The 17,261-nt window shown below is 39.8% G+C and overlaps 1 protein-coding gene across 1 annotated transcript; it reads right to left on the bottom strand.

The window, feature by feature from the left end:
* Positions 1 to 1,568: 1,568 nt before the first annotated feature.
* ATP6V1D (ATPase H+ transporting V1 subunit D) lies at positions 1,569 to 17,224 on the bottom strand. Its single transcript, XM_061156849.1, has 9 exons — positions 17,067 to 17,224; positions 12,977 to 13,094; positions 12,131 to 12,210; positions 10,347 to 10,414; positions 9,564 to 9,608; positions 8,697 to 8,800; positions 8,063 to 8,129; positions 6,147 to 6,225; positions 1,569 to 2,282 (listed from the first exon to the last, which is right to left on the bottom strand). Exons 1-9 carry the CDS (start codon positions 17,105 to 17,107, stop codon positions 2,141 to 2,143), a joined length of 744 nt encoding a protein of 247 aa, XP_061012832.1. The 5' UTR covers positions 17,108 to 17,224; the 3' UTR covers positions 1,569 to 2,140.
* Positions 17,225 to 17,261: the final 37 nt, after the last annotated feature.

Below are 17,261 nucleotides of genomic sequence, written 5' to 3'. Positions count from 1 at the left end.
AAGGTTACTTCTCTAGCTCAGTGCTTTTAAGTTAATATAAATTCACCTAAATGAAACCACTAAAATTGGCTCTTTGCATCAACTTTTCCACTAGTTTTTGCCTCCCACAGAGTATACATACCACTTAAGATTCAAGGCTCTTAAAGTCAAGATACATTTGCCGTGCATTCCACCTGCAAAATGGAAATGATTGGTACTTACACTTCACTAGGGGCTTCGCAAGTGATGCTAGTGATGCAGAACCTGTCTACCACTGCTGGAGACTTAAGAAGCTCGGGTTTGAGCCCTGGCTTGGGAAAATCCCCTGGAGGAGGGTTGGCAGCGCACTCCAGTATTCTTGCCTGGAGAATCCCATGGACAGAGTAGCCTGGTAAGTTGCAGGTCATAGGGTCGCAGAGTCGGACACGACTGAAGCAACTTAAGTTGCGCGCACTAGGGCATTAGGAAGATCACGTCTTAGGCAGTTCGTCGCTAAACCTATTTTCAAGACTTACATACTTGATTGATAGTTTTCCAATCATTGAATTTACATTGAGTCTGAGATTTTATTTTGTAGGTAGCAACAGGATTTCCTAAAAATCAGCTCTTCCAGGACAGGCCTTATGTGTTACCTTTACTCCAAATTTTAAATGTAGGAGAGGCAAAAAAGAATGTAAAAATTCTGAACTTAAATTACCTGGATTTAAATGGGACTCACCACTTTCTAGCTTTTTAATCTAGGACCACTCAAGCTTCTTACGCCTCAAAATTTTCTGTGAAACATGGGATTAAAATAATAGGTACCTCTTATGGTGGTTGTGATGAAATGATATAAACAAGGTTCTAACTGGCACAACTAAGTTACTTTGTAGCAGGTGTTAAATGTTCACAAAATTACTTGGTTAATTTAAAAACCAACAGGGGCTTCATGGTAGAGTCCACCTGCAGTGCAGGAGACCTGGATTCAACCCCTGGGTTGGGAAGGTGCCCTGGAGAAGGGAATGGCTACTTACTCCAGTAGAAATCCTGGAGAATTCCACGGACAGAGGAGCCTGGTCCATGGGGTCGCAAAGTCGGACATGACTGAGCAACTAACACATGCTTTTAAAAGCCTAAGCTGTGATACCAGTTGATTTAAACACAGTACTATTAAGGCTAGTGTTGTAGTTTCATTAACCAAAAACTGCTCCATGGCCAATGTCAAAGAACCCCTGGAACTGACTGCAGGAAAGCCTGAATAATCATGGATGACTCACACACACCAAATCAAGCTACTAAAAACCTCTGTCACCTGATACAGCCATATTACTCGCAAATGGGAATTTGTATTTTTTTCTTAGATTAGCAATAGCAATATCAATAAGCTCTTAACTCTCTGGCAATCATGTATTTATCAGTACCCCCAAATTCAACAATCATCTCAGTAAGCTTATAAGTAAAACACTGAAATTTGAAGGATGGAGGAAGGCAGACTCCCACTTCATACACGTCTGTGGGGGAAGCTCTTTTTGAATGCCAATCCCATGTGCCAATCTGAGCATAAGAACACAACTGAGTCTTAACAGTAAATTCATTAAAAAAGGAACAACTCATTTTTAAATCATTTTACTGTTTATACCATAGTCACATTTGAATTGGCAGAACTGTTCCCATGACAGACCAGAGACCTGTTATTCAAGGAAAAATAAGTGAAGGTTTTCCTAAAGCTTAAGGAGAGAGGTCCCATAGTAACTAACACAAGAATGGCTGTAGCAATCTCAGACAATGATGCCAAGGTGTGTAGGCAGGTAGGAACAAAGGGTGCTCCAGAGTAGCTGGCCTACGAATGTGTGTTGGCCTGAGAGCACTGCTGCTTCCTAAAGGGATTTTCTTATGTTCGGTAAGCAGATGAATTGTAACAGATGTATAATTAAAGTAGGGTGACACTTCTGCAGCATAAATTCTATAGGTTTCGGGACAGGTTCTACAAATTTCATTGGTGATTAATTGTTGCTTAATTATGATTCTGCAAAGGTAGATCCCATAAACAGACATCCAGGGAAATTTTACCACTGGTGAAATTCTTAAGCCAAAAAATAAATAGCCACACATAACAAACCTATACACCATGAATTAAAATGGTGACATGTTAGGCCTTCTGAAAGAACCAGAGCAGGAAAGCTTATTCAAACAGAAGATCTTCATCCTTCTCCTCAGCCAGGAGATTAGCAGGCTCCATCACCTCTCCAGCTGCCCTCCGTTGCTCCAAGTCCTGTTCAGACTTTTCCTTGAGAACCTTTTTCTTCTCCTGTATTTTCTTTAACCTGTAAGATAAAGGAGGGAATTTTCTGAACAATGTTTTGGTACTAAGTGGAACTGATTTCTTCTAGTTTTGTAACAAAGATAATAAACACCTCTACAAAGTCAAACAAAATTCTGCCTTTATTAATTTCAATTTCACTAATATATTTATGACCACCTTTTTTTTTTTTTTTTTTTTTTAAAGACTTGATGTTGAACACACTCGTGGCTCAGATGGTTAAGAATCTGCCTGCAGTGCAGTTGGCCTGGGTTCAATTCCTGGGTCAAGAAGCCTGGTGGGCTAGAGTCCATGGGGTCACAAGGAGTTGGATATGATTGAGCAACTAACACTTTAACACATTTTAAGCTAATAACTGATTGCAAAAGCTCCTATCTCAGGGTGAATAAACTTTGATACTCATGTGATGATACTGAGTATTCAGACATTAAAATTCTGGATCATTCAATTTGGATTACCACAACTCTGTACACGAACTGAAGAACTAAATTTTGATAATGATTATAAATCATCATCAAATGCTACTCAAGGTCCAAGACAGTCATAGCTTGCGTTCACTTATCTCGCACTTCTCTGAACCTGGCACACTGACCCCAGCATACCACCTATGTTGTATGTGTTGTTCCATGAATCAGGGTAAACTGGAAGTGGTCAAATAGATAGCAAGAGAATCAGTAAACTAAAATGGACCAGGATGGGCAAATTTAATTCAGATGACCATTATATCTACTATTGTGGGCAAGAATCCCTTAGAAGAAATGGGGTTGCCCTCACAGTCAACTAAAAAGTCTGAAATGCAGTACTTGGGTGCAATCTCAAAAATGACAGAATGATCTCTGTTCGTTTCCAAGGAAAACCATTCCGTATCACAGTAATCCAAGTCTATGCCCCAACCACTAGTGATGAAGAAGCTGAAGATGACCAGGTCTATGAAGACCTACAAGACCTTCTAGAACTAACACCAAAAAAGATGTCCTCTTCATCACAGGGTACTAGAATGCAAAAGTAGGAAGTCAAGAGATACCTGGAGAAACAGGCCAGTTTGGTCTTGGAGTACAAGAAGCAAGGCAAAGGCTAATTAAATTTTGCCAAGAGAATGCACTGGTCATAGCAAACACCCTCTTCCAACAACACAAGGAAGACTCTACACATGGACATCACCAGATGGTCAATACCAAAGTCAGACTGATTATATTCTTTGCAGTTGAAGATGGAGAAGCTCTATACAGGCAGCAAAAATAAGACCGGAAGCCGACTGTGACTCAGATCATGAACTCCATCCTTATTGCAAAATTCAGACTTAAATTGAACACAGTAGGGAAAACCACTAGGCCATTCAGGTTTGACCTAAATCAAATCCCTTATGATTATAGTGGAAGTAACAAACAGATTCAAGGGATTAGATCTGATAGACAGAGTGCCTGAAGAACTATGGACAGAGGTTCGTGACACTGTACAGGAGGCAGTGACCAAAACCATCTGCAGAAAAAGAAATGCAAAAAAGGCAAAATGGTTGTCTGAAGAGGCCTTATGAGTAGCTGAGAAAAGAAGTGAGGGCAAGGAGAAAAGGAAAGATATACCCAGCTGAATGCAGAGTTCCAAAGAATAGCAAGGAGCGATAAGAAAGCCTTCCTAAGTGATCAATGCAAAAATATAGAGGAAACCAATAGAACGGGAAAGACTAGAGATCTCTTCAAGAAAATCAGTGATGCCAAAGAACATTTCATGCCAAGATGGGCACAATAAAGGACAGAAACCGTATGGACCTAACAGAAGCAGAAGATACTAAGAACAGATGGCAAGAATACAGAGAAGAACTATACAAAAAAGATCTTAATGACCCAGATAACCATGATGGTGTGTGATCACTCACCTAGAGCCAGACATCCTGGAATGTGAAGTCAAGTGGGCCTTAGGAAGCATCACTACAAACAATGCTAGTGGAGGTGATGGGGTTCCCGCTGAGCTATTTCAAACCCTAAACGATGATGCTGTGAAAGTGCTGCACTCAATATGCCAGCAAATTTGGAAAAGTCACCAGTGGCCACAGGACTGGAAAAGGTCAGTTTTCATCCCAATCCCAAAGAAAGGCAATACCAAAGAATGTTCAAACTACCGCACAATTTCACTCATATCACACACTAGCAAAGTAATGCTCAAAATTCTCCAAGCTAGGCTTCAAAAGTACATGAACCAAGAACTTCCAGATGTTCAATCTAGATTTAGAAAAGGCAGAAGAATCAGAGATCAAATTGTGAAGATACACTGGATCACAGAAAAAGCAAGAGAATTCATCTCTTGCTTGAGACATCTACTTCTGCTTCACTGACTACAGTAAAGCCTTTGACTGTGCAAATCACAACAAACTGTGGAAAATTCTTAAAGAAATGGGAATACCAGATCACCTGACCTGCCTCCTGAGAAATCTGTATGCAGGTCAAGAAGCAACAATTAGAACGGGACATGGAACAGACTGGTTCCAAATTGGGAAAGGAGTACGTCAAGGCTATGTATTGTCACCCTGCTTATTTAACTCATATGCAGAGTACATCATGCAGAATGCCAGGCTGGATGAAGCACAAGCTGGAATCAAGATTGCCAGGAGAAATATCAATAACCTCAGATATGCAGATGAAACCAGCCTTATGGCAGAAAGCGAAGAGAAACTAAAGAGCCTCTTGATGAAAGTGAAAGAGGAGATTTAAGAAGCTGGCTTAAAAAAATCAACATTCAAAAAACAAAAATCATGGCACCCCCAATCCCATCACTTCATGGCAAATAGATGGGGAAACAATGGGAACAGTGAGAGACTTTATTTTCCTGGGCTCCAATATCACTGCAGATGGTGACTGCAGCCATGAAATTAAAAGACACTTGCTCCTTGGAAGAAAAGCTGTGACAAACCTAGACAACAGTATTAAAAAGCAGACATTACTTTGCCAACAAAGATCCATCTAGTCAAAGCTATGGTTTTTCCTACAGTCATGTACGGATGTGAGAGCTGGGCCACAAAGAAGGCCGAGTGCCGAAGAACTGATGCTTTTGAACTGTGGTGTTGGAAAAGACTTTTCTTGACAGTCCCTTGGACTACAAGGAAATGAAACCAGTCAATCCTAAAGGAAATCAGTCCTGAATATATTCACTGGAAGAACTGATACTGAAGCTGAAACTCCAATACTTTGGCCACCTGATGTGAAGAGCTGACTCATTTGGAAAGACCCTGATGCTTGGAAATATTGAAGGTAGAAGGAGAGGGGGACAACTGAGGACGAGATGGTTGGATGGCATCAGTGACTCAATGGACATGTATTTGAGCAAGCTCCGGGAGATGGTGAAGGACAGGGAAGCCTGGCGTGCTGCAGTCCACGGGGTTGCAAAGAGTTGGACACGACTGAGCAGCTGAACAGCAACAGCTTTAAATGTTAGCCTGCAGCCCGCCAGGCTCCTTGTCTATGGGATTTTCCCAGCAATACTGGAGTGGGTTGCCACACCCTCCTCGAGGGGATCTTTCCAACTCAGGGATCAAACCCGAGTCTCCTGCACTGCAGGCAGATTCTTTACCACTGAGCCACCAGGGAAGCCTCCCCTTATGAGACACCCACATAATCACTTTCATTTGAAGGAATTATCAACACTATTGCTAGTTTCTCTGAAGGACCTATGTTTTCAGAGACCACATTTTAGTTGTGCAAAACTTGGCACAGATTTGTTTCCACAGCCTTTGACAATATTATCTCTTGCTTCTTACCAGAATAAAACACAAGTTGTCCTAATTCTAAAGAAAATAAGCCAACAAGTCTCTCAGCAAATCAAGTCTTTGGAATATGAAAAAACAAAAAATGACCAATAACTGCCACGTCCAACAAACCTGTAGAACTCCTCTCGCTCTCTCTCATCCAGCTCTGTGATGATATAAGCAAGGGTACGTTCAATCCGGGGAATGATGACTAGGGTTTAAAAATATATATGTAGTCAGAACTTCACACCTCCTTTTTTTAAATTGCCAGTGCTCATTTGTACAACAGTTACTTAACCATAAATGTACATTTAATGCAAAAAACAAAAACAGAAAAGTAAAATGAATTATAATCCCACCACTCTGGGTTAACTATTATAAATATTTTGGTATATGTCCCTGTACTGTCTTTTCTATGCACAGGTAACACTGGACCAGGATATATACAACACTGAATATACTGAATTTATAGGATTTTTTAACACTGAACCACAAATGTTATTTTAAATATAACAGCAATCTACTGTTAAACGCTGGAACACTGAACAGAGGGAGTACAGTAAGTTGAATTTTGTGTCAGTCATAGGTTCAACTTTACAATTTGCTTATTCTGCTTCTAAAATGTGAGGTCCTTGCGAATTGGAACTTACCCATTTTGTTTTGCTTGCAATTCCAGACATGAGGCTGGCACAAGCAAGCAGTCAGGAAATGTGTTTTGAGTTTTTAAAAAATGAGATACCTTCCCCTTTATTTTATTTTTATTTTTTGATAACTTCCTCTTTAACACTAACAGATCCCAAGCAAAATAATTTCCCTGCTGCTGCAAGTTTGCTCCTTTCTTACCTTAAAATTAAATCAATGTTTCTTTAATGAACACTGAGCCTTTTAAGGAAAAAGTACTTTGGCAACATTAAGGGGTCATAGTTTTAAAATAATGAAATGAGAGAGATGGAGGATAAAGGCATACAATGGGAAAACTTATTTTGAGAAATCAAGAATACGAGATAAGGCCTAAGAAAGATTTAAAGTTAAATACAGTAAGTCCTCTACATGAGAACTTTCACACTGTGAGCGTTCAAGGACACAAACGTGCGGGCCCATGTCCACTCACGTGTCAGCTCACGTGTCTGACGTGCGCTGTCACGTGCACGCACGTGTGCTTTACCGCACAGTACTGCAGAGACACAGCACAGTACATGTCAAGCCCAGGATTTCTGGCAGCCAGTGTAAAAGCAGTGATTGCTGTAGCTGGTACAGGACTCCCCAAACATCACTGGATTGTGTTTTCAAGAGCAGACAGAATTCAATCCAGCAGGGAACCCGTGCCATCAGCGTCAGGCCCGAGTGAAACTGCAGCTTGCCCTCCACCTGCTTCTGCTGACGATCCATCTCCCACCTACCTCCCTCCTCCAGCTAGTAACTCTTCCTGCCTGTTCACTCGATGCCAGCTGTTGCCCTATACTATTTTATTTTTCAAGGTACTGTACTGTAAGATTAAAAATGTCTTATTTTTCTGTTTGTTTTTTACGTATTATTTGTGTGAAAAGCATTACAAAGCTATTACAGTATAGTATGATATAGCCGACTGTGTTAATTTGGTGACCCAGGGTAACTCTGTTGGATGGACTTAGAACAAACTGGACTTCAGAATGTGCTCCTGGAACGGAATTCATTCGTATGGAGGGGACATACTGTACTTCATGTGTTCAAAAAGATTTATCACTCAAACTGGAAAGAACTTACAAAAACATTAGGGCTCTTGAGAAATAGTTTCACCTTTTATTCATGAATAACCAGAAACAAATAGAACATTCCATAGTTTTTAAGTTCACCACTCTCCTCTAACTCCCCCACAAGTCATATACATACTTCTATCAAATGATTTATGAGCACTTATCTGTACTACTGACTCTCTGCCCTTCTCACTGTGGACAGGGGCAACATCTTAATCAGCAGGCGGTCAGTGCCTGAGTCCTAGCAGGTCTGAGACAAGGATGGAGGTGGGCACGAAAGGATAAACAACGAGCTTCAGAGCGGCTTAAACTCACCATGTTCAATAGCATTTACACGCCTGTTGGTTATCTTAATAGCTTCATCCAAAGTAACAAAGGAAGTCTAAAATAAGAGGATAAATTAATAATGCAGGCTCAAAATTTTCCTCCTAACCATGCCCTGGCCACCTGCCTTCACTTAGCACTTGTAGAAAGCATTTGGAAACCAAGACTACTACTTCTCAACGTACTCAGAAAAGTCTTATGAGATTTCCACAGAGGTAACATGACTTCCATTCTATTAGAATTCATTCACTTCAGACTCACCTGAAGTTATAAAAACGGTAAGAGGAAGAGAATCACACACTAATGACCTAGACACATATTAACTGGCCACAAATGGGAAATAGAGGCTTTCATACATAAATCATATAAACATATGAATTTAAATCTAATACTGACTGTTGCTGTTCTCACCTAGTCAAGAGTGAAGCTATACCACTGCACAAACATTGTGTTAGTGATAAAAAGTAGGGACAACGGTGCAAAAGCCCCCATTTCAGAAATCAAAGCATCTCTGGCTTGTTTCACACAGGCATGGCAACAGTTTCAAGTACTAAGTGCAATATGCTCTGGTTCAGGATCTGAATCTCCCTGACGTGACGGTTAGATATCAAACCGCAGGACTTACCTGCAGTGAAGCCAGTTCCACCAGTAGTTCCACTGCTTTGGCATAATTCCTCTTCAGTTTAGCCAACTGTTCCCCACCTCTGGCTAAACCAGTCAGTTCATAACCTAAAAGAACCAGTCAGACAACATTTGCATTTAGAGTGTAATCTTCCCCACAGACTTCCCAAAAGATGGTAAGTCAGAATTAATACCAAAGACACAAAAACAAATTTAGCAACCCTATTCAATGCACACACCAAGTACCCATTTCACTCCCCCAAACCATCGTGCATGCTGCTATTTGCACATGGGCATTATACTAGCTATAGGGGAAGCTTCTGACCAACCTTCACGTGCCCAGCTTGTAGACTTGTAGACTGTACTGCCTGATGCCCCGGTACAGTGACATTCTATTACCAGGTGATACTCTAGAATGCTGCTTCATTCAAGCTGTACTAAAAGTTCTATGTGAGCCAATTAAACAGGAGGGCTAAAGAAAGAATATTTTTATTTCTATGAGAAAGAGTCGATTACTTTGGAAAGGCTCAACAAAGATGTATTACCATCTAAAACATGCTGTCAAAGTAGGAAAAGTGGAAACAGTTATCAAAGAAAAGTCAAGGCCTCTTATTTCTAAAATTTGGAAATGACTAAATTTCTAGGTAGAAATAAAGTATTTTAAGCAATGTACAATGTTTTATAACTCCACACAATAACACTTTTTTGATTAACTGATCAACTATTGTCCCAACTGTATCTGATAAGGCTTACCAACACTGGAACTACTGAACTCTAATAAGGTCTAATCTATCATCATTGTTCAGAATAAGGTTCATTTAAAGAGAAACTAGAAGAACCGAGAGACACACTTAAGAAGTTTCATACTTACTGTCAGTTCCTTCATGATAATGTTCAAATACTGGCAATGTAACACCTGTTAAACAGAAACATATATGGAGTCACAAAAACATGTCCTTGAAGTATGGCTTCTTAACCATGGTTTCCTGTTTCTTTTTCAGCAAATATTCAAAAGTCAAGAGATTGCCTGGAATCATAACTTGTTTCAAGGAATGAATTTAGGAACCTGCCTTCTTAAGTGTTCATTCCTATTCCAAAGTCAAGTTGTCCTTAGTAAGGGATCTGGTTGTTACAATGTCTGTTTGTTTTATTTTCTTTCAGCTTTGAAGTATACTTAATATGTAAAAAGCTGCACATATTTAATGTGTACATTCTGATGAGTACAACATATGCATACACCCATGAATACCATCATCACAATCAAGGTGATAAACATATCCATCACTTCCCAAAAGACATGTCCCTTTTCCTAAGTGTGTGTTAAGAATACTCAATATGAAATTTACTTTAAGTTTCTACTTTAAATTTCTAAGTGTAGAACACCATATTAACTATAACTACAGACTGTACAGATCTCTAGAGTATATTTATGTTTAATAACTGTTACTTTATATCCACTGAATGACCAGCTCCCCATTTCCCCCACCCCTATCCCCAGGCAACCACCAGTTAACAACAGTTTCAACATGTAAAGCCAATCAACTTTGTCAAAGAAGAAAAGATTAACTGGGCCATTAAGATCTTGCTGTATAAATGGGTTGATTTTAAAATGTTACCTTTTCTCTGCCAAAGATTTAAAGGGTTGAAAAGTTACCTGCTACATTATCTTTCTTTGCTCTAATCTTCACTTGGGCCTTATTTACATTTTGGATAACTGTGGTGCTGCAGCAAAAGAAAAGGCCTTGATTTAGTTGCGTCTTTAGACTGAGAAGTATACCAGCAGGGACCTATCAGGTATTTCAACATAAGCAAGATTTCACAATGACATTTTGAAGATTGTCTTTTTTCAGAAAAGGAAACAATCACTACTATCAAAGGAGGGCCTCAGAGAGCAAAATATGAACAATACTCAAACATTAACCGTAAGAATACAAAGAATGGTTTCAATGTATAGGGACTGCTTCCTTTTTCAATCAGATATGTGGTGTGTGGATGTGACTTTAGGGATTTTCATTCCACTGATGTAATTAGGAGACCTTCCTTCCTTTTGGGTTTGCTATCAGACCTCCCAGGTTTGGCTGAGCAGCAGTTGAGTTCCTTTGCCCTGGAACTTCCATCTGGCTGCACCTGACTCCCCATTTGTTACTATTACAAAATAAAGTGTCTTCCCCATAACCACCCTGAAACACTTTCATATACCACTTACACACTATTTATTCCCTCTCTCTCATGAAAAAGTCAATGCAAGTCGTTATCCTACTAATACTGGTGAAAAGTAAAGTCTACTACTTCAAAAGGACTCACGCCCCTCAAGCTGTAAGACTGTCCATAGGTAATGTTGCTCGATAATACAAACTAAGAATGGAGGCATTGTGTTACTGGTAAAATCAAAAACCCTGAAAACATCTTCCACTTCTGCCCCTGAACAGTAATTTAACTTCAGGAAAGGACTGAACTTAAACTAAGAATTACAATGCTCACCTGGTCTACCTCACAGGCTTATGGGGAGAATCAAGTGACGTTATCTAAATATATGTAAAGCAGTAACTAAGGCATTTTATACACTTTGTAAGGCATATATTGACAAATGCCATAAAGTCCATGCTCTTTAAACAACCAATTCCATTCTTAAAAATTTTCCTAAGGAAATGATTCAATAGAAGTATATAAAGATGTTCATGGCACCTTTTCTAATATTCTGAAAATCACCCCAAAGGCCCATCATTATAGGAGAACATTAACAAATTATCATACATCTAGAGAAAGATTATGCAGCTGTGTGAAAATGGGGAAATGTTTATGACACAATACTGTGTGTGCGCGCACAGGCACTTAGCTGCTCTGTCATGTCTGACTCTTCGAGACCCTGTGGACTGTGGCCCTCCATGGTCCTCTGTCCATGGGAATTTTTTAGGCAAGAACACTGGAATGGGTTGCCATTTCCTCCTCCCAAGGGATCTTCTTGACCGACAGATCGAACCCATGTCTCCTGTGTCTCCTGCCTTGCAGGCAAATGTTTTACCTGCTGAGCCATTGGGGAAGCCCTTATTTAGTTAAAAAAAAAAAAAAAAAAGAGAGAGGCTATAAAAATAGAGGAGAAGGGGGTAACAGAGGATGAGATGGCTGGATGGCATCTCTGACTCAATGGACATGAATTTGAGAAAACTCAGGGAGACAGTGATTGACAGAGAAGCTTGGTGTGCTGCAGTTCATAGGGTCACAGAGTCGGACATGACTTAAGAGACTGAATAACAACAACAACAATAAAATATTAAGTATCCTGTGCCTGAAGAATTATGTAACAGATAATGTGCATTAAGGTGATGGAAGTATTCTATCATTTGTCTTTAATGCTTTTATATATATATTAATTAAAAGTGGCTTTAAATGAAATTTTGACCATGAAGGCACTTTGTTTTTCAAAATATCCCACTTTACCTGAAGTCCCCGGCTGTGAACTTGGCCTCGGCAAGTGAAAAGGCAGCTTCTCTCATCACTGCACCCATCAACATTTTAGTCTGGAAAAGCATAAACCAGCAGCTGATTCAAGCCAAGTTTTTATACAGGGAAAGGTGGTATCATAATCATGTCCCTTTAACAACCATCAGTGTTTCACACTAGGTGTGCATGTAAATACTGATCTGGTAACAATGACATAAATACATCTAATTTTGCTTGAAAGGTTTGATTATGGATACTAACAAGATGGCAAAATCATAAGTTTTATAATTAAAATATTACAATAAAGACACTAAAAAATTGAAAACTAAACCTGTACTGAAAGGCCTACCTTATTCCTGAATGGGTCCATGGCAATTTGTTCAAATTACTCTTTTAGATTCACTATACTGCTGTCAAAATCCTAATGGCACAGTGATTCTAAAATAAATCTGGAAGATGTCATGTTTGAGAATACCCAATAATTTTTTTGAAAAAGAAGACAAACTGGGGCAGAGGGTTAGAAAGTTACCAGACAGGCCAGAGGAGCAATTATAAGAAAACAAGGGAAAGAGCACTTCAGGCAGAAGAAAGAACTAATGCAAAGGTCTGAGCGGAGGATGTTAGAAGAAAGCTCCAAATGAGACCAGAGGGGCAGGCAAGGGCCAGAAAAGATGAATAGGGACTTGGGTGCAAGAGTAAAGAGGCTGAATTTGATTTCATGACCTTTCTGAAACTTGTTGCATTTATAATGGCATTTTTACTTTTGAAAGAAAAATATTAACAGCCATGCTGGATTTTCCATAGATACTTCTAAAACACAGTTCGAAGCAAACTTCATTCTACCTCTATTATCTTCTTAAGGATCTGTCGAAATCGAAGAGTTAAGGCATCAGATTTTTTCTTCAGGAGGTTTCGACCTGTCTGTGCTCCTTTTAACCGAGCCTTCATGATGGTCTGTGCCCTATGTAAACAAAGTTAAAGAAATTTAAGATAAAAATACTTCCCTAATATGGTGTTAAAACCCTGCTTTATCTGTTGATGTCACAGGCACAAGAATATACAGCATTTGTGGCTAACAGGCTTAACTGGTTTCTCAATATTGTAGATCTCCACCCTCAGTGTTCCAAAAGTGAGAAGTCTTTTTTATATAAAACAGTAACAATCCTCTAATAAGTATTTAATAAATTAATATTTATTAAATCAGAATAAACATATAAAGAGCCCTATTTTATGATGTCAACACTGTTTACTTACTTGATTTGTGAGTTAAAACAATATATGTGTTTCCATTAAGGACTTAAAAATTCTGTCCATTAACAGATAGCAAAATTTGAAATGCACTTACCTTCAGGACCAACAATTGCACTTTAAGGGTCTTATGCCACTGACTGACTCCCACAGGTACACAAAAGCATGTACAGGTTAAGGATGAGTACTCCAGCCTTATTTGTAGTAGCAAAAGGGTGGAAACAAATGTCCCACAAATCATGGTTCATCATGCAACAGAATGATATGCAGCCAGTAAAAACAAAAAACAAAAAACAAAAAAAAACCACAGTAAGGCAGATCCGCATGTATTCCCGATATTACACTATCTTAGTTACACAAAGTAAGGGATACATGGGTTTATACAGATACAGAGAATAGTTCTAGAAAAGTTCACAGAAACTGGTAACAGTTTCCTTTGAAAAATAAAGCATTTACTTTTTAAATGGAAAAAAATGGATTTACTCTTTACTACTACACTGTTTTACCTTCTCCATTTTATACCATAATCATTTCTCACTTTTTCCATTAAAAGTGTGGCACTGAAGTGTGTTGATATCACCAATGAAGACTCTACTACCACTTTATTAAATTGTAAATGACTCTAGGTAACAAATGACACAAATGACACTCCTGAGAAGTGACAAGTCACTGAAGTCTCCCTACCTCATTCCAATCTTTTCCTATCAGAAACCCCCAAACCGAAGGCAAGAAAGCAACAGCAAAAACCAACATTTCTGTTCTTGCTACCATATGCCAGATAAAATTTAATAATAAGGAAGAAAAAGTGGGTAGTCAGATTCAATAACAGATTGCATGACATACTTAGAATAATTTAAGGGGATGTAGTTTCATATGACTGGTGTTATAATCAACTGCAAAATAGTTTTTACTAAACTTTTGGGTACATTTTTAGATTATGAATCTTCTACCACAGGCCAAAGGTTACTAAGACTATTCTGCAGCTGGAAAGGGCTTTAGACATTATCTTGCAGGACAGGAAAATGAAGCTCAGAAAAGGAAAACAACTTTCCCACAGTCACTCAGTGAAGAAAAGGCAGAGCAGGAACTTGATCCAGATTTCTGACTCCAGTGGTTTAACCAAGGCTCAAACTAAGGCTTAAACCTAAGTCCTCTGTACCCCAACCTGTGCCGCACTGCTTCACCTACAGATTATAAATCACCTCAGGCGAACAGTTCTATCTTTGAAAAACTAGCTATTAGTGGCTGAAATTGCACTGACAAGCCTCACTGGAGGTCTACCCAAGTGAAGCTGGTTCAGTTTCCAACCTGAGTAGGAGTTATGCACCCCATTGTATATATTTAACATACAGTGCTGTTGACACTAACCACCAGAGTTTGGGTTCAAAGCGTTGAACCAAATTTAAGTCAAATCCTAGTATTGCAGATTGCAGCAAGTATACAGTAAAAAGGCGAACTGTTTGTGAATTCATCTTAATTTTAATCTCCTATATTTAATTTCTTTTCTGGTGAAATAGACAAATTTTAATTCTTGAAAACCAAAGAGTGACTTGCCCGAGGGCCTACAGTTAGTATGTAGTAGAACCTTGATGTGACTGGTTTCTGCAGACTCCGAATCCTTCATGTCTCTTTTGCTTCCACTCTAAACTTGTTTTTGCTCTCTGGTGCCTAAGTAGGTGACAGCGCCATCTTACATCATAACACAGTAAGGTGAAAGCGTCTGAAACAAATCATTAGTGTATTTTCTAGCCTAGCTCTTAAAAAACTTCTTTTATAAGTTACAAAGCTGCTTGGCCCTACAAAAAATGCTTGACCTTCAGCTAGGACGATGACTTTGCTACCAGCTGAATCAAAGACATCTGACTACATGACACAAGTACCTGCTGATAGGCCTTGGGGAAAATATTTAGAGAAGCAGTTACTTCCTGCACCTGATTTTCCTCTTAATCAGCAAGCTGAACATTCTCAAACAGCAAATTTTCACCTCCCCAAACCTATCATTCATGTCTAAGCCCAAATAAGCGTATTCTCACCTCCTAGTCTTAAAGTAAAAACATCAACAACAACAAAATGTTAACGTTCTGACTACTACGAAAGATAAACGCAGCCAGACATTAATTAAACGGTGAAAAGAGACATTATTCAGTAACTGCTGACAGCAGGGGAAAGAGCTGAGCTCCTTTCTGATGGTGCACAGGTGATTAGGCATTTTAAAAGGAGTGAGTGGACATGATTTGGAGAAGAGAAAAATTCCAAAAGGTTGGGCAATGGAAATGCCATCAGGCCAGCTGTGTCTGCTAGCATGCAGTTAAGGAAGGGAGGTCAGAGGCACAGCCTAAGGTGGTGCATATTTGGCTAGATGAACTTTCTTAGGCCAGCATTTTACCCGGTGCTGGAGTCATCTTAGGAACACAATCTTAGGCTACTAGAAGCCAAGCTAGAGTCTGGTGGTCTCTCAGTGCAGGGATTTGGATGGAGTCAGAGTCATTAAGTGCTGGGAGTTCTACAGTCCTCACAATCCCAAGGTATTCCTGATCTTTATCTATTTCAGAAGGCACTGCCTTTCTCCACAACTGACTTGCCTCCCACCTAGGGCAAACAGCTATTATAAAGTCAATAGATAAGGTAAAAACCAAACAAAACCCCCTTCGTTTCATTAAAAGCTGTAGCCACCCACGAAGAGGCAGAAATCTAGGTCTGGGGTTTAAATAAACTCTTATTTTAATCCTCCTCAGATTCTCTGAGAAAAGTCACGAAGAAGAAAAACAACACAGCATACCCAAAGAGATAGGGCCAAAATCAAAAGATCTAACTGTCAAAGCCAAAACTGATTTTCTGCTCCTCAGTGAAAAAAGAGTAAAAGAACGAGAGGGCAAATAAGAGCAATCTTTAATTTCCACACGTTGTTAGGCACATTTGAGAAAACGTCAAAATTTTTCCTGCCGAAGAATTTAGACCAACAGAGAAAGAAGACCACAACTGAACAGATTCCACGGGCACGGGTTCATTCAAGCAACATTTTTTGTGGACGATTAACAATCAAGACATCTCTCATCCTGGAGAGATTTCCCAGTTCAGTGGTAAATGTACATAAGCTTATATCCACTTTACAATGTGATGGATGATATTAACATAATGAATACTGAATGGTGATGGAACAAAATAAGAGCCTCAGAAATTCAGGGATAGCTTCCCACCGCATGTGACATTTCACAGGATCTTGCCAAGATGAACCTGACGCCCACGTTAGGGAGATTCAACCGCCCGATTTGGCCTGCTTCACATCGCAGTCAACTTCCCGTCTCAAAGCATTTATCAAACTTCATTGCCTGGTCTATATCTTCACTGAACTGTGAGCTCTATTCTGGCAGCAGTAGCGACAATTCACAGTTTTTTATAAATCCACTGCCCGGATCAATAGGGAATGTGGAATGAATGGCTCGATTAATAACTGAAGTCAGCAGACCTCCACAAAAGTCAGCAGCTCGGGCTGAACTCTGTCCAGTCTGGTTCAACTCAGAGCAAAGAGGCTCGTCAGGGAGCCTTGCCCTGGACTCAGGAAGAGACCTGAGAACTCAGGATCGGCCCAACATACAAGAAGCCCCGCCGCTGGTCCAGGGTAATGAAGGGCCAGCGGCTCAGGCAGGTGTTCCTGAACACCTGTTCGTTCCATTCTTTTACTTACATTCGCGAGGGAAAGATTTCAATTCGGTCTTTGCCCGACATTCTGACGATGACTCTTCGGCTCGGGTTCCTGGTCGGGCAACCGTGGCTGCAACAACCCAGCCACTGAGTCTTTCTCTACGGGAGTCAGCTGGTGTGTCACGTGACTCTCTCCCGTTGCTAAGAGGAAACCGGGCTCTGCAGTCTTCACTTCCGC

The sequence above is a fragment of the Dama dama genome, chromosome 12 (genome assembly GCF_033118175.1).
Source record: "Dama dama isolate Ldn47 chromosome 12, ASM3311817v1, whole genome shotgun sequence".
Classification (NCBI taxonomy): Eukaryota; Metazoa; Chordata; class Mammalia; order Artiodactyla; family Cervidae; genus Dama; species Dama dama.
The sequence above is the reverse complement of the archived record's forward strand: the minus strand, read 5'-3'. Positions and strand labels throughout refer to the sequence as shown.